This window comes from Copadichromis virginalis, linkage group LG11, assembly GCF_057382275.1.
Source record: "Copadichromis virginalis isolate Kocher_CV1m ecotype Utaka linkage group LG11, C_Virginalis_male_GT1.1, whole genome shotgun sequence".
Classification (NCBI taxonomy): Eukaryota; Metazoa; Chordata; class Actinopteri; order Cichliformes; family Cichlidae; genus Copadichromis; species Copadichromis virginalis.
Window position 1 is genome coordinate 5,524,589 of NC_140628.1, and position 22,917 is coordinate 5,547,505.

General features: G+C 40.4%; 1 protein-coding gene and 1 pseudogene across 9 annotated transcripts in view; both read left to right on the forward strand.

Moving 5' to 3' along the window:
* Positions 1–22,917, forward strand: part of adgrb1a (adhesion G protein-coupled receptor B1a) — a 219,712-nt gene that overhangs the window by 113,613 nt on the left and 83,182 nt on the right. For all 9 annotated transcript variants that reach the window (XM_085472900.1, XM_085472895.1, XM_085472892.1 and 6 more), the window contains 6 exons: positions 284–448; positions 576–677; positions 790–896; positions 1,129–1,323; positions 3,413–3,481; positions 4,746–4,854. In XM_085472900.1, the coding sequence (XP_085329026.1) occupies positions 284–448; positions 576–677; positions 790–896; positions 1,129–1,323; positions 3,413–3,481; positions 4,746–4,854 (747 nt within the window). The remainder of the gene's footprint in view (positions 1–283; positions 449–575; positions 678–789; positions 897–1,128; positions 1,324–3,412; positions 3,482–4,745; positions 4,855–22,917) is intronic.
* On the forward strand, positions 7,880–13,061 carry LOC146697957 (uncharacterized; annotated as a pseudogene).

Genomic DNA, 22,917 nt, shown 5'->3' on the forward strand with positions numbered 1-22,917 from the left:
CAGGCAAGAGGAAGACCACTGAGAAGATTCATGGATGTAGTGAAAGAGGACCTGCAGAGGGATTAGTGGGAAAGATGAGGATGCTAGGGACAGGGCGAGATGGAGGTGGACAATCCACCATGGCGATCTCTTTTTCAGCCAACTGTGCTGAATGAGATTTCATAAATATAAAAACAGAACATTGTGGTCCGCATAATGGTTAAATTCACTTCATTGATAGCAAATGTGTAAAATTTACATGTTCCTGTTGTATTTCATTATCATTATTCACTCATTCTCTTAGTGGATGGCAAGTGGCAGACCTGGTCCTTGTGGTCGGGTTGTTCTAAAACCTGCGGAGGGGGGAGTCAGCAGAGAAACCGGATTTGTTATGGGCCCTTTTTTGGAGGGCAGCCTTGTCCTGGAGAGCGGGAAGAGGTCCGCAGCTGTAACAAAAAGAGATGCCCAGGTCAGTGGGTGGGCGCAGTTTGCTCCACTACATCAAAGACTGAAAAGTGCACTACTTAGACAGTCTACCTCCTGGTTATGTGATTAATACAATTGCATGACACACTTTGATGTTTCTCTGGTAACAGAACCACATGAAATATGTGGAGAAGACAACTACTCTAATGTTGTGTGGAAGATGACTCCAGCTGGAGATACAGCAGCAGTACGCTGTCCTCCCAATGCCATGGGTGAGCTCTTCCTGCATGTAGAAAGATTACATTTGCATGTCCTGTAAAAGCATGATGTAACAAGGGCTCACCAAATAATTGAAGGTTAATCCTCATGTGTTTCCCCATACAGGGCTTATCCTTCGCCGCTGCACCCTGGATGAGGAGGGCATTGCCTACTGGGAGAATCCCACTTATATGAAGTGCATTTCTAATGACTATCGCAGTATACAGACTTTAGTGAGTCTAAATAACTTGCAAAAGATGCATATGAAGATATTGCAATGTTTTAGCTGTGTCTGGGTAAAAATGTATGACACATGGCATACATGTTAATTCTTTTTTTTCATTAAGTCTAAGTTACATTGAACTGTTATTATGCTGTGTTATCACTTTTGAAAAAAAGACATGGATACTGCTGCTGTGTTGACCACTAACTGTGAAAACTAACAGAAGCCACTTTCTCTGCTAGACTCGGGAGCATCTGTCCAAAGCGCAGCGTGGCCTTGTGGGAGATGGAGTATCAGAAGTAATGACAAAGCTGAGGGAAATATCCAGTGATGGAACCAGCTATAGTGGTGATTTGCTGGCCATTGTAGATGTGCTGAAGAACATGACAGAGATCTTCAGGAGGACATATTACAGCCCCAGCAATGAGGACACGAGGGTGAGCTGGTACACGGTTTTACCACTGTGCTGCAGCGTGTAATACAGTGTGAAAGTGTCTTCTTCCCTTACAGGTAATCTCTTAAGATCCAAAAGGTCACTGGCAACCCATGTAGGGTTAGAGCTAGGATTTTTGTCTTGTTGTCTAACTCTTTTGTGCCTCCTTCTCTAACACCAACCTGTCACGGCTCCTCCCTGAGCCTGGCTCTGCTGGAGGTTTCTTCCTGTTAAATGGGAGTTTTTCCTTCCCATTGTCGCCAAAGTGCTTGCTCATAAAGGGTCATATGACTTTTGTGTTTTTCTCTCTATGTATTGTAAGGGTCTACCTTACAATATAAAGCGCCTTGAGATGACTGTTGTTGTGATTTGGCGCTGTATAAATAAAATCGAATTGAATTGAATATTCCTTTTATAGAGTTTTTGCCCTTTTAGAATACCCAAATAAAAGTGTATTAAACAGAAAAAAAAACCTACAATGGCTACATATAATGCGAAACACTGGTTGGAAACTGTGGATTGAGCAGGTTGGTAATTACAAACAACCTCTTGGCTGGAGGATAGCCATGTCCCTGCAAAATGACTTGGGCAACTAAGGCAACCTTGTTTTCATGCAGGAGTATAAACAGAATAGAACCAGCAGAGTTAAGTCCACTAATCCAAAGAGACGTGGTTGCTTTCAGACTTGCATGCAGACTGACTGCAATACACTGGCAATCTGTCTATCTTTCTAAGTTAGACAGCAGTTATTTGCACACCATTTGAGTTACACCATGATGTTTTTTGGACACAGGTTACCTCCCACCCTGTGCAATCTCCCTGCGATTAAAATTTGTTGCCCAGTGGTTGATTGTGTTGATGATGGCTGCAACTACTTGAAATGAATGCAAAAAATAAAAAATAAATCTGAGCAATCACCGGCTAACGAGTCATAATACAAAAAATCCAGTCCTAACCTAGACCCTAGACAGGTCGCTGGTGGCCTGGTAGAGGTGAAAGACACAGGATGACAAATTTATACATGTTGATATTCAGTTGATGCCTTCTGCTCTCCAGCTGGGAAAGGCTGTGTTCCTATACCCACCTAACAATGTAAATTGACTGTTTCTTATATAGAACCTATGTTTTATACTACAAATGTATTGAATAAGAGGAATAAAAAAGATGGATGAATGGATATTCTATTTCAACGTGCAATCTAGGCTACAAAGTTCAGTTCAGTTCATTTTTATTTCAAACATATACATTCACCAATATTTCATAAAATCATTCCATGCAGTTGTTTGAAAAGGAGTAGGCAGAAGTATATACTTATTTAGCCCTACCCCCTCAGGTTTACATCCTCATCATCTAAATTTGAACAACAAAAACGTATACAATGCCTTCAACTTTGAACATAACATTACAAAAAATATTTTCTCATATTCAACTAAAACTATATTTAGATTTGCTAATTTACAGAAGAAAATAAAAATCACTTTGACTGCTGTCTTGGGTTAATTGCATTTTCTTCATTCTTACTTATTTAAAATTTCTTTTTTGAGTTTTATTTTAAACTGGTTAATATCACTACTGACCTTTTATTTCTTCTTTTAACTCATTCCAGAATTTAGCTCCTGCTATTGAAATAGACATCCTTTTCAATGTTGTTCTTACTCTTTGTTTTTTTTAATTCTGCTTCCCTCTAAAATTATACCTCCCTTCTCTTTCTAAGATTTCGATTGGGAGCATCCCTTTCCTTGCCTTATATATTATTTGCACTGTTTTAAACTTCACCAGATCCTGGAATTTTATAGTTTGTGTCTTAATAAAAAGCACACGTTAGTAAAAGTATATTGTAAAATATGCAGTTAAATTTTTTTGCTGTATTTACTTCTTACTGATGAAGTTGTAAATCCTATTTTGTCCTTTGTGAGATTTTAAAGATCCTCTAGTCTCTCCTTGTCTGAATAGCAACAAACTTATAATTTCTGGCTAAAAACTGTCCAAATATTTGTCCCTCAGATTCTGCTACATAACCAAGTTGGCAGCCACTAAGAAGGGTCTAGAAGGATTTCAAAAAACTGAATGCAAATCATTTTTTTCCTTTCCAGAACTTTGTGCAATCAGTCAGCAATCTGTTGATGGAAGAAAACAAGGAGAGATGGGAGGAAGCACAACTGGTTAGTATCAGCCTCTCTTTCTAAAATAGGACCTGTCCTTGTCTGTAATTGCAGCTCCTTTTGAACTTTGTGAGCAATAATAACTTCAACAATCAAGGAGAAATCCTGATGGCAGCAGAGATGACAAAGACACAGGTGGACAAACAGCCCACCTGTGTCTTTACAGACAGAGGAGAAGTGAAAGGGGAATGCGAGAATTGCTGAAAGACAGAAATAACTACAGATAATGACGCAAACACCCACTCATCCATCTGCTGCACTTATTCACTCTGTGCCTCCAACAAGCTGTCCCGCATCCGCCTGTTCTCAGGAATTTCAGCATGCAGACAGAGAAATAATGCTAAATAAAACAAGCTGCTCTACTCCAACTGCTTCAGATATCTTAAAATGGAAATGGCACACTCTGTGTTCCCCCAGCATGGTCTGAATACACGAAGGAGAGCGAGCATTAGCATTTCAACCACTTTACTTTACTATTGTTATTATCTTCAACATTGGGGAGTAGTGAATCACATCTGATTAAACTAAAAAAGATGCATTTTGCATTTTCATGCTGATAGTTCATTCATATTTGCACTTTTTAAAATAATTTTTGTGCCATTTAATACTACAAGCAATATGAGGTTCAGATTCTTTCATAATATTGAAGCCCCTCTTTGATCTAGGCTGTGGCGAAGGCACTCGCAAACGTTCAGAGACCTTTTGAGTTTGAACTGCTTTTGGCCTCTGACTAGCTTTACAGTAGCACAGCCATTTCTGTCAGCGGTGATTAACTCTAACCGTGGCAGCCCTGCTTAGAAATGTAAGGTTTCCTAACTTATTTTGCCATTTAAAAAAAATGTGATTTGATGTAATAGCAGATGTTGCATCACTGCAATGTATTTAATCAAAAAGTCAAGCTTTTAGCCTTGAGGCCTTTATCACAGCCATTTATTTCTCATCACCTGCATTCAGTAGAACCGTGTGCCGTCTTTTTCTTCAGTATTGAAAATAAGAACAAAGCTGCAGTGTATTTCCTGTCATCAAAAAGAAAAAATGGTGATGTACAAATTGTAAATGTTCATGTTGGTTATAGTAGTGTGGGCTATAAGACATTGTGACACTGAACTGAAACAGGACGCTATGGCAATACTTGTCTCAAATTCCAGATTTCCTATAAAAGGCCTTTTGTGTGTCAAGTGCTCGAACAGCATTTCAGAACATTTGCCTCAAATCCATAATCCTTTTTCTTTTATTCTGCTCTCATGTGTCTCTGTTTTCTCAGCTGGGGCCAAACATCAAAGAGCTTTTCCGTCTGGTGGAGGACTTTGTGGATGTCATTGGCCTGAGGATGAAAGACATTCAAGACATGTGTGAAGTCTCCGATAACCTAGGTCAGTCTTATCTCCATCTAGAAGATCTCCACACCTCTCCCTTTTTATCAAAGAAATTCTCCTATCACACCTATATTCTCTGAAGATAAATCTTCATAAATGCAATAGCAACCACTAAAAGTGAGGACACAGGATGGCAGCCTGATGGTTAAAGACATTTCCTTAGGGTTCAGTCGAAAAAAAAGCTCCATCAACCAATGGCTATATGCCCTGTCAGATTTTAGCCCATATCAGTTTTTGATAGAGGCCAATAAGTAACAGGAAACTGCAGAGATAAAAGACATATTTCAGAAAATAAAGAACATTACTATGCTTTTTTTCTTTTTTGAAAAAAATGTCAATAATTTTTGATGCATTTGATTTTTCTGGCTCCTGACTGACAAGAACAAGGAGAACCTTTTTCCTCTGATAAAAGACAAGACACGGTATTATTTCTGCAGCCTATCCCTGGAATACACCTTCAAGCAAAAAGTCAAGCAGACGTGCTCAAATCTATACCACAATCTTCTCTGATAAGACAATAGTGCTAACCAGCCTGCAATGAATTTATTTTAACTAGTCTTTGTTAAGGAACATACACTATACTGCATGTACAGTAGAGTACAAAGAAGGCAGCACACATTCAAGCTGACCTGGACATTTGCATTGTCACATTCAGTTCCTCCTGGTAATGTCTGCAAAAGTTCAGCTCTACAGTGCATGTGTGAAAACAGCTATAGATAGAACTAACAGAAAATGAAGTAGTACATTAGGAATAAATTGGTAGCTATAGCTGGTATCCCCAGTGGTAAAGCTTTTTAAATGTCAAATATTAATTCAATTCACAAGCTATTTTATTTAATTGGATAGCTATGTACCTCCAGTTTTCAGTGATTTAAAATTGCACTTTTGTAAAACTGGGCTTATTACTTTCACTCGGGGGTGAAGGTTGGTGTTGGAAACAAAACACGTGAGACAGAGATGTCCTAGCCTTGCATCTTATGAAGCTTTAGTCCATCCATTTGTTCTCTTTCACTTATTCAATTCACAGTTTGCTGGAGCCTATCCCGCTACCATAGGCTGAAAGGTGGGGCACACCCTGGACAGGTTGCCAGTTTGTCACAAGGCCAACACAGAGACTTGACAACCGCTCACACCTACAGTGTCAATTTAGAATCACCAATAGAGCAAATGGTACAAGCGCACGCAGGCTTTCACAAGAAAACAGTCACACAGCGATAAAAGGAAACACAAAAAATGGCAAGAAGCTGTTGTATTATTAACCGCAATAGCCGGTCGCATGACAGCCACGGGAAGCCAGCTGTTTGTTTTTTTTTATCAAATTCTGTCGTGGAAGAGAAATTGTTCGAGTCATGTTTCCAAAGTAACAAAGAGGCGACGGATGGCCTGGATTGCAGCCATTCGAAGACCAAATAACGTCCCAGAACACTCCAGCTCACACGTTAGTCTGCTCCAAGCATTTCCACAAAGGTAAGTCTTCTCTTGTAGTTATTACGTAATTTATCATAACACAATTGGCGCCGGTGTGTGTGGCTTGCCGTCTGTCTCTGTCAATTTGTTTTTGTTTGTTTTGTTTTTTACAATTTGTGCCACCCAAATCAACTCGCGACTGGTATATGAACGCTAAAAACTTTTGGATCTTTAATATTTTCTGACAAATCAGCAAGGACAAACAACAGGGTATCCCCTATCCCTGGCTGATGTTCCTGATGTTCCTTCTTACCTGCTATGCGGAGCACTTCCTCCTGCTCCAACACATCGTCGCAGACGCCGCGGTAAACGTGCCGGTCGGCTAGTGAAGCTTAAAGCTTGCCTTACTTTTTCTCTAGCAGCTGCTCCAGTGGATTATAGTCTATTCCATCGCATCCCAAGGCATCTCCTGGATCATGTTGCTCCTTGTCTGGTTCCTGTCGTATGCTCGAGTGGACGTGAGCCTGCTCGCCGGTGTTTTTCATGTCTTGGGCGTTGTGGAATAAACTTTGTGAATTTGCGCCCATTAAGTTGGGCTTCACAGACAACTTCCGCCCAGACTCCAGCTCCAACGAGGATGGGTTTTAATAAATGCCGGGTCCATAGCAAGTAAAACATTTGTCTTAAATGATTTATTTTCTTCAAATGGATTGGATCTCCTTTTTGTGACTGAGACATGGATGAAAATGGGTGAGTCTAGCTTCATTTCTGAAATATTGCCCTCCGACTGCTCATTTTTAAATGCTCCAAGGATATCAGGTAGAGGAGGAGGAATATTGACAGTTTTTAAAAATAACTTTAATTGCAAACAACTCCATGTACCGGTTCCCCCTCCAGTTTTGAACTTTTGATAATTGAACTGGGACATTTCAACCGGTTGGGTGTGCAGTAATCTACCAACCACCGAAGTTTAACAAAGACTTTTTGAATGACTTTTCATGTTTCTTGGCTGACATTGTGCCTAAATATGATCGGATTTTAATAGTTGGTGATTTTAATATTCATGTCTGTTGCTCTGATGGACTGCTTGCTCAGGAGTTTTTAAATCTTATTCAATCTTTTAACTTTGTGCAGTTTGTACAAGGCCCTACACACCAGCAGGGGCACACTCTTGACCTGGTGTTATCGTGCGGTTTATCTGTTTTTAATTTGGAAATTGGGGATTCCGTGTTTTCTGATCACAAACCTGTTTTATTTGACATTTCTCTTGTGCATGAGTTTAAAGCTCGTGCTCCACCCAGGTGCTGTCGAATATTTAATTCTTCCACTGTTGCTCTCTTCTACGGAAGCGTAGAGCTGCCACCCAGGCAAAAGGAAAATAGAAGTATATCACGTTATAATGTGAAAAGTTTATTGTTCTAACAATATACTTTTCACGTTTGAACAACATAACATCACGTTATTACAATATACATAATTATCACGTTCGTACAATATAATTATCATATTGTACGAACGTAATCATATATTGTACAAATGTAAAAAAAAGGTACCATTAGAATAACATTTTTTATTGTAAGAATGTAAAACGCGTTGCGTTCGGGAACCCAAATCCATGGTAGATGTGGAGAGTTCACGCTCTTCAGAACTGGCACTTAACTTTCAATGCCCTGCTTTCAACATAGACACAAACACTGATAGCCCACTTCTGAGATTTCTTCGGAATCGTGGTGTACCTGAGGACTGTCTCTTATGAATGCTACAAGAACGCGTAAGTGCTCTCTCAAGGGGGAAATTTGTAAAACTCGCTTTTTACGAAGTTACAGCATCTAAAAATGTGACATATTGCTAAGTTAGCAACCACAGCGCTTTTCGCTTCTCTCGCTTTGACTGCGTGAGGACGTAACGGTAGGCTGCATTGGTGTGGCTCTATATGGAATCGAGAATGTAAAACAAATTAACCCACTGTATAACCCTGGGTCGTTGTTATGACCACGGTTATTAATTGTTACTAATTAACCCTATGCAGATTCCAGGTTTCTTAAATATATCACTATATTATGTGATGCACAATGTTTCCTTGTTTATATAAAACAAATGAATTAAACTGTGCTTATATTGATATTTGGCTTCAATTTAAAAAAACAATGAGTTAAACCCTTTGTGCACTGTGCAACTGAAAGATACGTGAATACTAATTTACTTTTTCAAAAGTGGGCATTGTATATACTGTAATATTTCTATTAATGACATGTTAGAGAATCTGATTAATGTTGCTGGCATAAAGAGAGGAAAAGAATAAATGCTAAATATCGATGGCTGCCACTAAAATAATAATAGACAATTATCAAAACACATGTGAAATTTACATACATTTCTTTAGTGAGGTACCTCATGTGGTGTGGCAGCAGGTATACCTTGTACTTCTGTATACTAATAAATATCTCTGTTATTACAGATTGATCCCACAGTGATTGATTTCATGGAAGACAAGACCCTGTCTGGTTACATCCCAACATATGGTGATCGGATAGCTGCCAGACAGTTCTGCTTGGAAAACAGTGGTGCAAGTACTAAGGAATCAAGAAAAAACTCATTGCTTGAAAAATTGAAGGAAAAGATGGGAATCAATGAAAATGAGAAGAAACCTGATCATGAGGAGGCATTTGTTTCTAAGAGAAAAAGAACATATGCAAAAAACAACAAATGGGCTGAGAAAAAGACTCGAAAAATTGAGTTAGGGTGGATCCATGAAGGTAAGCAAGTGAGAAAGCGCAGAGGAGGAGGAACAAGGACCTTTGATGTGCCCAAAGACTCCAAAAAAGCTGACATATTACAGTATGCTAAAGATCTTTTCTTTCCAAGTGGAAAAAGCAATTTTGGAAGATGGGAGGTGTTCAGTCAAATCAAATCAAATCAAATCAAATCAAATCACTTTTTATTGTCACATCACATGTGAAGGCACACTGGCACAGCACATGCGAGTGAAATTCTTGTGTGCGAGCCCCACAAGCAACAGAGATGTGCAAACACAACAACACAAACGAGCAAAATACAAGAATGGCCAACCTGAAACTAATAAATATATGTACAATATATAATAGTGTATGCATTTCTGGATGTGTATACTAAATATTTTCCTACGTGTGTGTGTGTGTGTGTGTGTGTGTGTGTGTGTGTGTGTGTGTGTGTGTGTGTGTGTATGCACATTTTTACAAATTAAATAGTAAAAAAATAAAATAAAATAAAATAATAATAATAATAATAATAAAATATATAAAATATACAGAGTTGAATATGTGCAAAACAAGTGGCATTTATATACAGTATGGAGTGCATAATTCAGTCATGACCAGTGTTGGGTAAGTTACTTTAAAATAGTAACTTAGTTACATTACTAGTTACTTCTCTCAAAAGTAACTCAGTTACTTCAAGTTACTCGTTACTTTCAAAGTAACTAGTTACTAGGGAAAGTAACTTTGGTTTTACTCAGAATTCTCTTGTTAATGTGTTGCTTCCATAACTTTGCCAGTCTTCTAGCTTGCTTACTTGCCACAGTGCACTGTGCCACCTACCAATAGATAGGAAAAGATAATGTGTATATTTCCACGAGAGAAATCCCACGCCTGGACCGTCATTGACTGCTGCCATGATTCTAGCCTACTCCACAGCGTCATGTGCGCCTTTTACATCCAACACAAAAACTGCAGTCGTGGTGCTTTGATTGTACTCAGAACTCGGAAATTCTGCCTTCTGAATAGGAAGATGTAGGTAACAGCAGACTGCAGATGAGCTGCATACAGGGCTGGACTGGGAAAAAAAAAAATCGTCCCGGGCATTTTGACTAGAGACCGCCCACCATTATAGGAAAAATCATAAAGCCTTTGAATGAAAACAAACGCTGTTGTGACAGTGATGTTCACTGTTTTGATGGTATATATGCATCAATCTATCAATCGTTTGTTGTAAGACTCAGATAATTATTTTTTAAAAGCTAGACATTTTAAATGAGAATAAGAAAGAAAAGTATTTCTTTGTGCCCACCTCTCCCTGTTAATGCCCTACATGCCCCCCTGGCAACACTTTGCTAGACCCGCCCCTGCACAGTTACCAGCTGTCAGCTACCTAAAAAAGGATCCTGGGGTTATTTGTCTCTCAGAAACAGTTCATAACTTCCCTTCAACTCATTCATGTCAGCTAAAAGGTAAACCTGTTTCTCCATCACAGCTCTGATGATCCAGTAAGGACATCTCCTGGTTTCATCTTCATGTTTCCCTCTCACCAGATATACAAACCGACATCATGACCAGCAGCTTTTTTGCAGCTGTGGCTCCAGCAAACATCAGCTGATACTAGAAATTAATATTAAATAAATTCTAACAACAGCTGATCAAGCTTAAAAGTGCTGCTGTTGTTTAGCGCGACATCCGCTGGTTCCTCTTAAGGCGCAAAGTGGGCGATAAACAAACAAGAGAGCCGATCAGCTGATCATTGATCAGGTTTCATGATTGAAGTAGAAACGGGAGAGGGAGGGGGGAGAATGAAAGAAGAAGAGGCAGCTGTGCAGCGTAAACACAGAATAACTCCAGCTTTGTGTCTTTTTCATTGTAGCTGAATTACGGGACAAACTGTTCCCTTTCACCTCAATAAGAAACGCGTAATATTTTCTCTGAATACCAGACGGGACGGTTGGCAACTCTAATAACTTATGAACAAAATAAAGTTCAACTTCATTAACTTCATAGCACCACCCAGCTGTATAGAAACTCCGTCATGCTAGCTAGCACGCAGTACAGAAAAAGTCAGAATAACGAAAATAAACTCCACCTAAACTTGGTTTATATCTGACCCAGATAGACTGCAGGTCATAACTTCTTACCTGAAGTTCAGTTCACCTGATACTTGGACCGGCGGCCGCCTCGGGTCTCTTTTCCTTCTGCGTCCCTTTTCCTTCATCCACCTGCTGGCCTCCACCACTTGCTAATGTTACTGAATCTGTGGAAGCTCCGTGATAGCCACCACACGAAGTAACGAGTAACGAGCCTATCTAAATCCCAGTAACGACTAACGCGTTCCTGATTTTGGCATAATAACTAGTTACCGTGCTCGTTACCACAATAATAACGTAGTTACTGTAACGCGTTACTTAATAACGCCTTAGTCCCAACACTGGTCATGACATATTAGACTATCAGGAAGAGGCTGTATTTGGTGGAGATGTCAGAGTTGGAGAACTCTACTCAGCACTTAAAATGGGAATGTTGAGATTTTACTTGTGCACAAGAAGATTTTCCAATGATGAAGATGATGAAGAAGTTTATGATAGAGGGAAAACACATGTAAACAATGTTACACAACTGACTGACTCACATCAAGGAGATGAAGAAGCTTCTCACACTGTTGTGGTCTCATCATCAGAATCTAGGAATGCTGATGAAGATGTATTATTAGACACATCTGAGGTAATGATTGGACCCTCCCTTGGAGAGCCTCTGTCTTGTCAACTTGATGACACTGTAATAGATGAACCATTCCTGCAGTTTGAGGAAGATGATCTGGTCATCACATCCATTACACTTCCTCCAACAAACACAGCAGTCAGTAGTCCAGATACATCTATAAGCAATGAAGCAATAAGCTCTGCAGGATCATATGATTGTCTGCGTTACCATCAAACTTCACAGGGTTACTATTCTGGAGGAGATGATCAGCCAGTTCAAAGATCCAGCACTCCTCATACAACCTCTAAAATACACCTACATTGATGAAAAAGGAGCTGATGCAGACGGTGTATCAAGAGATGTGTATGCTGCATTTTGGTCAGAGTTTGTGGACAACACAGCTTAAGGAGAAGAGTTCAGAGTGCCATCACTGTTTCCTAAATGGCAGGAAGAAGAGTGGAAATCCATGGGTAGAATTTTACTGAAGGGATTTCAAGACCATGGATATTTCCCTTGTCGCCTTGCTCCTGTTTTCACAGTGGCACTCATCTTCGGTGAGAATCAAGTATCAGATGATCTGCTGTTTGAAAGTCTTCTCTTTTACCTAAGTCAATCAGATAGAGATCAGATAAAAAGGGCACTAAAAGAAGATCTTTCAGATGAAGACAGGGATGAAGTGCTGGATCTCATGGATCGCCTGGATGTATCAGTGCTTCCAACCAAAGAGAACTTAAAAGGCCTTCTGAAAGTCGCACACAAACAATTAATCCAAAAACCAGCATATGCCGCAGAGAAAATGTCCTTAGTTGCAAGCCACTTCCTAAAAGCTTTTCAAAGCCCACAAGATGTCCTACTAATGTATGAAGATAAAAAGCCAACAACGAGAAAGCTTTTGAAGTTGCTTACTGTCTCTCCCACCACTCAAGCAGAGAAGCAGAGCTTCAGATTTCTGCACCAGTACATCAGAGGACTTGAAGATACAGGGCTCAGAAGGATGTTCAGGTTTCTTACTGGGTCAGATGTCATCTGTGTTGACAAGGTTGAGGTACTGTTCACGCCTGTGGATGGACTGGCACGACGACCTGTGGCACACACACGCGGCCCTCTTCTGGAACTACCATGGACATACACGTCCTACCCAGAACTACGAAATGAACTGGACAATGTTTTGGCTGCTAAAAGCTCTTATGAGTTCAGCATAGCTTGATTAAAGTCCATCATGTTTAAACCAAAGAATAAAAGGTTTGCACTAACAATGACGGGCCATGAAGCTATAAAGTTTGTTAAACCCACAAACAGGAAACACATCATTGTATAAAAAAAGAAAGAGCTTAAATTTCAGGGAAGTGTTTTATTAGTAACCCCCCCCCCCCCCCCAAAAAAACAAAAAAAAAAAAAAAAACCAAACATTCTTTTTTTCATATTTGAATTTATTTTCAAAAATTGTGGATAACATCAATTTGTTTCCACCATGAAATATGTAGATTTCAGTTTAAATTTTCATACTTAACATTTAAACTAGTAAAACTTTTAACTAATTATGTTTAATAAGTTCATATGGTTAGCAGCAAGAGGTGAACTATGCTTATTATTAGTTCTTATCATGTGTCAAGGTCGTTTCCACAGGTCTGTGGTACAGTTTTGTTGGCTACAAGATGTCTGCTAGAGGGGATGTTTTGTTTAGTAATAATTCAAAAGATTTAATATTAATTATTTTCAAGTATCTTTTTTTTACCTTTCCACCAGTCATTTGTTTAGAACATATTTTAAGGGAATAACTTTGGAAGGCAATGTGTTTGATGCAATAGTTGACTGGAATAAAAGACACAGAAAATTGGCACACAAGTTAAGTTTTGTAGTGTTTATCAAGAGTCTGTGTTTTCTTTTCCTTGAACACAAATAAAAGGGAGGCTAACATCTAACAGTGTTTGTTAATTATTAAATAATGCAGAATTTTTATTTACAAGAAACTGTTTGTGGGTGAATAACAGTTGCACAATGTTTCAGTAAAATTGAAAACAATATTTCATGAATGAGAATATATGGGATCAGCAAAAAATGTTTTTTCGACAGTCTTAAAACAGAAATCAGATATAATAGAAATTCAGTTAAAAAAATAATTGGAAATGCCAAAAGGTTGAAATTATTCAATGCACGTCTTTCTGATTTATTTTTAAAACATTTTGCGTATTCAAGCATTTACTTCAATGTTCTCATTTCAATTAATAAACAGATGTCAAATGTTTTCTTTAGATGGGAAGCAAACACCTGTTTTTTGCATAAATGTCTCAGTCAAAATATTAAAAAAACAAAAGCAATACTAATACAAGGACCTGCTTTAATTTTGATTCTTCACTGGAGTACACAGATTTGGTTAAATATATTTAGACAGGCTTGCTTGCTACTATCTTGAACCGACAATCCAAACAAAATAATGATTGTCTTTTCTGATCCTGTCCTCCAAAGAGATGAGGGATGGTGTACATGAGAATCGGACGTCCACTTGGAACAACAGCATTTCTGCTTCTGCGTATTATGTGGGTGTTCCACATATGTGCAACTTGCTGCAGCTCTTCCTATTAAATATTAAGAATTTTAAAAAATTTCATATCAGTAAAAGAACACATTTCTCTTGGCTCAACATGTTACCCAAAAGCACCACACAGTGACAGTCAGAAAAGCAGAGTTTATCAAAAATACTCAACAACAAGAATAACAGTGGTAAACACGTGATACTGTGGAAGTAATTATTAAAAGTGAATTGTTTTAGACAGTGTGATTTTATGTTTCTGGCCAGTGAAATATGCATTTTTTTCATATCCTGAACCCAGTGATAATAGAGATGGTGCATGATGGGTGTTAAAGCAAACTTTTTATTCTCTCTCCGTGTCTCTCTTTCTCTCTAACACACACACACTAATAAAAATGGATAAACCCAGTATGCAGGTTCATCTGTAACAGTCCTTGTGCCACGGATCAACACTGTTGCTTCTAATAATAATAATGGGTTGGATTTATATAGCACTTTTCAAGGCACCCAAAGCGCTTTACAATGCCACTATTCATTCACTCTCACATTCACACACTGGTGGAGGCAAGCTACAGTTGTAGCCACAGCTGCCCTGGGGCAGACTGACAGAAGCGAGGCTGCCATATCATGCCATCGGCCCCTCTGGCCAACACCAGTAGGCGGTAGGGTAAAGTGTCTTGCCCAAGGACACAACGACCAGGACAGAGAGCCTGGGGATCGAACCGGCAACCTTCCAGTTACAGATGCGCTTCCCAACCCCCAGCGCCACAGTCGCCCCGCAATGACTCATTAAAAGAATATAAACATGGTTACATACCTCGATGACGTTCAGGCACGTAAACAATATGAGCTGCTTGTCCAAAAAACATCCAGAAAAGCAGTCATGGTATTTTAGTTCCTGGAGACGATTTATACAGTGCTGAGCATGATGTTGTCTCAGAAAGGCCCACCAGCCTTCAATACGCTGATTGTGATTGCTGGATCCAGTAATAAAACAGTTTCTGACGTTCGGATCCATAGTCCATCGCAAGAATTGTTGCATCTCCGCCATTATGACATTTTCTGTTCCCAGATCAGAGCGAATCCTAGCAGGTGTTCCCATCCTCTTTTCAACTTCTGCTATGAAATATCCAGCAATGACTTTGGGATCATTGTTTGTTGAACAGGCATGAAGCCAAATCATAACTCTCGAAAAGCCATCAATAGCTCCATTTATACAGATTCCAAAAGGCTTCAGTTTGTCATAGGAGTCAACATGCCACATGGTCGGTGGTTCGATCCCAGGCTGCCTCCTGGCTGTGTGCCAAATATCCTTGGGCAAGATACTAACCCCGTGTTTGCCTACTGGTGGTGGTCAGAGGGCCCGGTGGCGCCAGTGTCCGGCAGCCTCGCCTCTGTCAGTGCGCCCCAGGGCAGCTGTGGCTACAATGTAGCTTGCCATCGCCAGTGTGTGAATGTGTGTGTGAATGGGTGAATGACTGAATGTAGTGTGAAGCGCTTTGGGGTCCTTAGGGACTAGAAAAGCGTTTACCATTTTATATGAAATTTGGTCCAGGATTTACATACGTGCATCACATTAGGATCACACTCCCCAAGCGTACTCTTAGCCCCGGGTCTAGGTACCCCTGCCCCAGGAGGGGGAAACTGCACCCAGACCCAGGTGGTGTTACCATTTTCCTTGGGGTGGGGAGAAAGAGACCGCCCCGACTCCGCAGCAGCAGGGAGGCCCCACATTCCAAACCCCAGTCGGATGGCCAACTCCTACTCTTAGCACCCCCGCTCCAGCAGGTCGCAGAGAGCGGGGGTGAGAGAAGACTCCAAACCTCCCTCCGCCCGCTCATATGTAGTGTTGATGCATGTGTGTTCTAAGGTGCCTTTTAAAACCCAGGAGGGCATGGAGCTACCTGCCAGAGAGCAGCAGGTAAGCGCATAGCTCCTCCTGATAGCCCTCAATGTCTACATGTATTTAAAATTGAGAGGTGGGCAACAACGCCAGGGGTGAGGTGTACACCCTGATGGTCTTTTGTATTCCGTGTAGCATGCCCACCCCCAAGATCCTATATGTATGTGTTATGAGAGTGTGAGTAATGTGAATGTCTAAGTTGTGAGATAAAATTGAGGCACAGGCAGCCAGAAGGGGACAGAGGGGGGGATGCCTCCCCTGCACCCTGGTGACACACCTTTACCCCAAGGCCCTGCATGTGTGGGTGATTGTGGTGGAGTGGGAAGAGGGAGGCAGCTGGAGATGGGGAGGGAAGGAAGGGAGGGGCAAGTGACCCCTCCCTGGGGCCAGCTCCCACGCTGACCCCAGTAGGCACCCCCATACTCTGCAACTCGCCAGGGAAAGGGGGCCCAGGCCCATCCGGACCGGGGCCCATCATAACAGTACCGCCCGGCCCCACCACAGAGAAAACTGCACCCACACCGTCATCCACTCATCTTCCAGACTACACAAGACAATAGACGCCCAGACTGAGATCTTTCTCCACCTCTCCTGTATCTCCCCCTCCTGCAGAGTGAGTTCCTGAAGAACTCACTCTGCAACCCCGGGTTGTGCCCTCCAAGGAAGATGCTCCTGGGGAACCCCCCGACGCCCTAAGCCTGTCCCTACCCCCACACCAATCACAACAGCGAAGGTGGGACCAAACTATGACCCCCCACCCCCACTAGGTGATAGAGCTAATCAAAGGAGCCCAGAGCAATTGATCTGATGTGGTGGCAGAGGCTGTATCAACACTAATCTAATAGATAATTTCTATATTTGTTAGAATTAAGATTATTTTTATTTTTCCAGTTCATGAGGACTGTTTTCTTGGCTATGCATAGGGCAGTGAAAACCATATGGGCTATATTCTTATCTGTAGTGACATTATCTAAGCTGCCCAACAAACACACTAAAGGGGAAGCTGGAATGTTACATTTCAGACACTTTGATAAGTCTTCACATATCTCGCGCCAAAACTTCTGAAATGGTGGACAGAACCAAAGAGCGTGGATATAATTGTCCGGTGAATTGGTTTGGCAGTGTGAGCAGTTGTTGGTAGACGTAAAGCCCATCTTGAACATCCGATGACCTGTATAGTGCACTCTATGTAGTATTTTGTATTGAATTAATTGAAGACTGGGATTTCTAATTAGATGAAAGGTTTTTAAGCAAATCTGAGACCAGAAGTTTAGGTCTAAGTTAACTGATAAATCCGCTTCCCATTTTGCAATAGGAAGTGATATTGATTCATCTGTTTTAGAAAGCATTCTTTATCTTTTGGAAAGTAATTTGGGGGCTTTAAGAGTAAGAAATTGAACCACACTTGGTGGTGTTTGTAGTTCAACTTGACCCGGTTTAAATTTCATTTTTACTATGGATTTAATTTGTTGATATTCTAAAAATCTTTTCTTGTTGATCCCATATTGTGTAACTAGTCTGTCAAATGAAATAAATTCTGTTCCTTCTAATATATGTTCTAAATATTTGATTCCTTTACCACTCCAATCTGAAAAGTTTATCATATTATTGTTTTGTAATATGTCAGGGTTGTTCCAGATAGGTGTACGTTTGCATGGGATTAATGAAGACTCAATTTTAGAAACTCCCACCATGCTGTCAGAGAAGAGCTGATGTTGATGCTTTTGAAGCATTCATGTCGTTGGATGTTTGAGCTGATAAATGATAGATCTGAAATCTCTATATTATTGCAAAGTGCTTGTTCTACATCTAGCCAAGGTTCATCTAAGAAGGTATGTTTTAGCCATCCTGAGATAAACTGAAGCCTGTTGGCTAAGAAGTAGTGCTGAAAGTTAGGTAGTACTAATCCTCCTTTATCCTTGGTCTTTTGTAGTGTTTTTAAGCTTATGAAAACACTACAAGCTTGGGAGAAACATTAATACCTAAATATTTTATATTTCCCCATTGCAGTGGTGTAGAAGAAGAATTATGGAAGGAGCAATTAATCGGAAGGAGTGTAGATTTTGACCAGTTAATATCTGATATTCTTGCAAAAGAGTTTATCAATTCAATCACCCCAGAGATATTGGTTTGTGAGTTTTGGAGAAAAAGTAACACATCATCCGCATAAAGGCTGATTTTGTGTTCCACGTTCTTGCATTTTATGCCCTTCATTACTGAATTCTGTCTAATTGCTGCTACTAGTGGTTCAATAAAAATTGCAAACAGTGAAGGGGGAAGTGGGCATCCCTGCGTGGTGCCCCTCAGGAGACAGAAGCTTGAGGATGTTTGGTCATTTGTTTTGACACAAGCTGTTGGGGAATTATATAATATTTTTAACCAGTTTATGAAAGAAGATCCAAAACCAAATTAGTGTAAAGTTGCAAATAGAAATTTCCAGTTAACTCTGTCAAATGCTTTTAATGCATCTAAAGAAAATATTGTAGTTTCAAGGTTTTTACTGTATGAGTAGTCTATCAAATTAAGTAATCTGCGTGTATTTTTTGATGAGTGCCTACCTTTTATGAAACCAGTTTGGTCAGGATGAATTAAGAGGGGGGTTATTTTCTCTAGTCTCTTTGAGAGAGCTTTGCAGATTATTTTAAGGTCTACATTTATAAGGGATATTGGACGATAGCTTGAGGGATATACAGGGTTTTTGCCTGGTTTTAGCAGGAGATTAATGTTTGCAGAATTCATATTTGGTGGAAGTCAGCCCTTTTCTTTGATTTCCAACAACGTTCTGTAAAAAACTGGTGCTAGAATCGACCAGAATTCTTTGTAGAATTCTGCAGGAAAGCCGTCTGGACCTGGAGCCTTATTATTGGGTATACTTATCAGGGCTTCCTGGAGTTCACCTGGTGTCAGTGGTGAATCCAGTGCCATTGCTTGAGTGTCTAATAATTTTGGAAGAGTTATGTTGTCCAAAAACTGATCAATTTCATTTTTAGATGGGTTTATTTGTGGTGAATACAATCTTTTATAGAAATCCCTGAAAATGTTGTTTGTTTGTTTCGGGTCATATATTGTGTTCCCAGATGAATCTTGAACAGCACCTATAGTTGTTCTTTATTTATTTATTTTTAGCTGGTTTGCTAGAAATTGACCGGATTTATTACCGTGTTCATAATTTTGAAAGCGTAGTCTTTGTACTAAGAATTTTGTTTTTTTTTTATCAATCATCTCATTTAATTCTAGTTTTGTTTTGCATATTTTGTTCAATGTTTCCTGATCTTGGTGGGACACGTAGGCTTCTTCTAGTGATGTAATGTTTTTTTCTAATTCCTTAATATTTTTGTTTTCTTCTTTCTTTTTATGTGATGAGAAAGAAATTATTTTACCTCTCATTACAGCTTTGCTTCCCATAGAACAGATGCTGAAGTTCCGGGAGTGTCATTATAGTCTAAATATGAAGTCCACTCTTTTTTAAAATATTTAATAAAGTCTTCATCTTTAAGTAGTGATGTATTTTACTTGGCGTAGTATTATTCTTGTGCATTAGTGTTAAAGATACAGGAGCATGATCGCTAACAGCTATAGGGTGAATCTCAGTGTCTGAAATGCTACTCAGCAGTGAGCTGCTGACCAAAAAAATAATCCAGACGAGAGTAGGAGTGATGAACATGTGAGAAAAAAGTATATTCCTTACTGGTGGGGTGAAGGGAGCGCCATGCATCGCAAAGAGTCGCTCATATGCTGTTTGATTATATTTGTGGACTGCCAATTGCGGCGAGTTCCTGCTGTACTGAGCCTATCTATTTCTTCATTTAGTCCAAGGTTGAGGTTGCCTCCAAGAACAAATGTGCCATCTAAGTGTTCAGAGAGTGCACTGAAAAAACCGTGAAAGAATGAGGGATCATCAACATTTGGACCATATACACTTACAATACATAGCTTTTTATCACGTATAGATAGTTTAATGATTAAGAATCTGCCCTCTGGATCTATAACTGTATCGAGTACTGTGAAATTAATATTTTTATGTATTAAAATTGCTACTCCCCTTTGTCTAGAATTATAACAAGCTGAGAACACATTAGGAAACTCAGGTGTTTTAAGTTCATTCGAACCTCTAAGAGGTCTGTGGGTCTCTTGTAAAAGGACAACATCTGCCTGTTCTCTGGAGCCAGCTCCATTTATATTCCATGTAACAAACCTTAGTGCGCCCATAGATGTCTGTGTATAACTAGGGGTGTACGCTGTGTGTGTCGCTTAGACAGGTGGAGAGAATACATCACTTGTTGATAAATAAAGAGAAGGAGAGAGAGAAAAAATGTGTGGCGAGATGCTCCCTGAGTTTGACTATATGTGTGCATATTTACTAATATGAGTACGCTTGGCTTAAGTGTGTGTATCCTATAGGTCTGTGTGCGCTGTCTGACTGATGTAAATGCGCTGTCGTTGAGCGCATGATTTTGCATGATCGTGCTGTGCGTATGTGTCGAAATAAAGGATGTTGATTGTGGATGTGTGTGGAAGCAGGTGATCGAAGCAGTGAAAGAAAATTAAAAAAGGAAGAAACCAAGGACAAGGGTGAGCAGCATAAAAACAAGAGGGGGAAAAAGACGGGGAAAAAAACGAGAAGAAAAAAAACGGAAACAATCCAATTAAACCATTGACGGAGAGTGACGGTGTAAATTTTGCTATGATATTACACTTAAGATGCGATTTGAGTTAAACAGATGTTAATGCAAGTTAGTGTGAGTGGATAGGGAAAGGGTGTAGCGGATTCTTATCTGGTGTGAAGTTAATACAGCCACGGAGTGATGTCGGGATCACGGTGAAGCTGTCCGTCCACGTACAGCCGGTCCACAGCAATGACAGCGCGGGAGCCCTTCTGGATGAAGCCGCGTTGGATTGGGAAGAGGACCCTGCGTCATTCCAGGATCTCTTTGGGAAACTGGTCGTTCACGCTGAAGTCCGTTCCTTTTAATTCCCTGCCGTGGCTTTTCACCTGTTCCTTTTGTTTGAAGTGGCCGAATGTGGCCACAATAGGACGTGGTCTCCCGGCCGCTGCCCGCATGGGGCCGATGCGATGCACCCTATCAAAGGCAATGTTCTTCACCGTGTCCTCCGGCAGCTTCAGGTGGGTTTTGATGAAGCTTTTTACCATAGTCTCCGCGTCTTCTCCAGCGGCTTCTGGAATACCAGAAAATACGAGATTATCTCGCATGCCACGAGCTTGTAGATCAATAACTGTTTCTTTTATTTTTTTATTTTCTCTATTTAGCTGGGTAACATTGTCTGTGAGACATTTCACCGACTCCCTTAGCGTGGCATTTTCAGCAGCGAGCGTTTCCACCTGCTGCTGGCTGAACTCCAGGGATTCTCGCAAGGATTTAAATTCCTGGTGAAGAATCTCCACCAAGGACAGCCTTTCATCGAAACTGGACAATCGTTGGTCGATTGACTCCAATATGTCGACAATATCTTTGCTGGCTGGCGATGTTGTGCCGGGGGAATCTGCAGGGTGAAGTCTTTTTGACGACGGCGTGTCAGGTTTGGCCGGGGAAGCTGCACTCTGGACCTTCTTCATCATGAGATACTGGAAGCACTGATCAATGCAATCTTGGAGATCCTCTAAACTCTCCCCGTTGTTCTCCAGGGTGTTGGAGATGATTTAGACAAATGTTGTTAGTTATAAGACAATTGATAAGTGTATTTGGTAATACTGAAATGTAAACTACCATTCGCTTTAATCTCCGGCGTCTGATGTCAGTTACAACAGTCAGCTTGATGTCAGCTTACCTTGTCCGTCACTTTCATCACTTACCTCTGACTCCGTCACTTACCTCTGACTCTGACCCTCCTTTCAGTCTGGTTTTAAACATCTACATTCCACTGAAACAGCACTTTTACGTGTTTTTAACGATATCTTTTTAGCTACTGATTGTGAAAGTTCCGTGATCCTTGTGCTTTTAGATCTTACTGCAGCGTTTGACACTGTTGACCACAATATTCTTATCTCTCGTTTGAAACACCTGGTTGGCATTAAAGGTGCAGCACAGCATCTGCTTCACTCATATTTGAGTGAAAGAACGTTTAGTGTTAAAGTTGAAAATTTTGAGTCCACCTCAGCCCCCCTTCCTTGTGGGGTGCCCCAGGAATCAATCCTTGGCCCTCTTCTTCTTTTATTATACCTGCTCCCTTTGGGGTCTATTTTTAGAAAACACGAAATATCCTTTCACTGCTACGCAGACGACTGCCAAATTTATTTGCCTTTAGCACCAAATGGCCCAGGCTCCATCCAAATCCTTTTGAACTGCCTTGAAGATATCAAAGCTTGGATGGCTCTGAACTTTTGGAGTTTCAATGAGAGTAAAACGGAGGTGATTGTATTTAGACCTAAAAATATTTCATACAGCCTGCTCGTAAATTGTGGTTGGCTAGGGTCTTATATCAAGCAGCATGTGACAAACTTGGGAGTCATTATGGACGCAGATTTTAAATTGGACAAACATATTAGTTCAGCGTTGCAAAAAGGCTTTTTCCAACTGAGGCAAATAGCTAAGCTGAAGCCAGTTTTGTCAAGACGTGACATGGAGAAGGTAATACATGCCTTTATTTCAACATGGCTTGACTACTGTAATGCACTGTTTTTTAGAGTCAGCCAACGATCTCTTGCTCGTCTTCAGCTCATTCAAAATGCCGCTGCCCGCCTCTTAACTGATACCCACAGCTATGAACATGTAACATCTATCCTGTCTTCTCTTCATTGGCTTCCTGTTCATCACAGAATT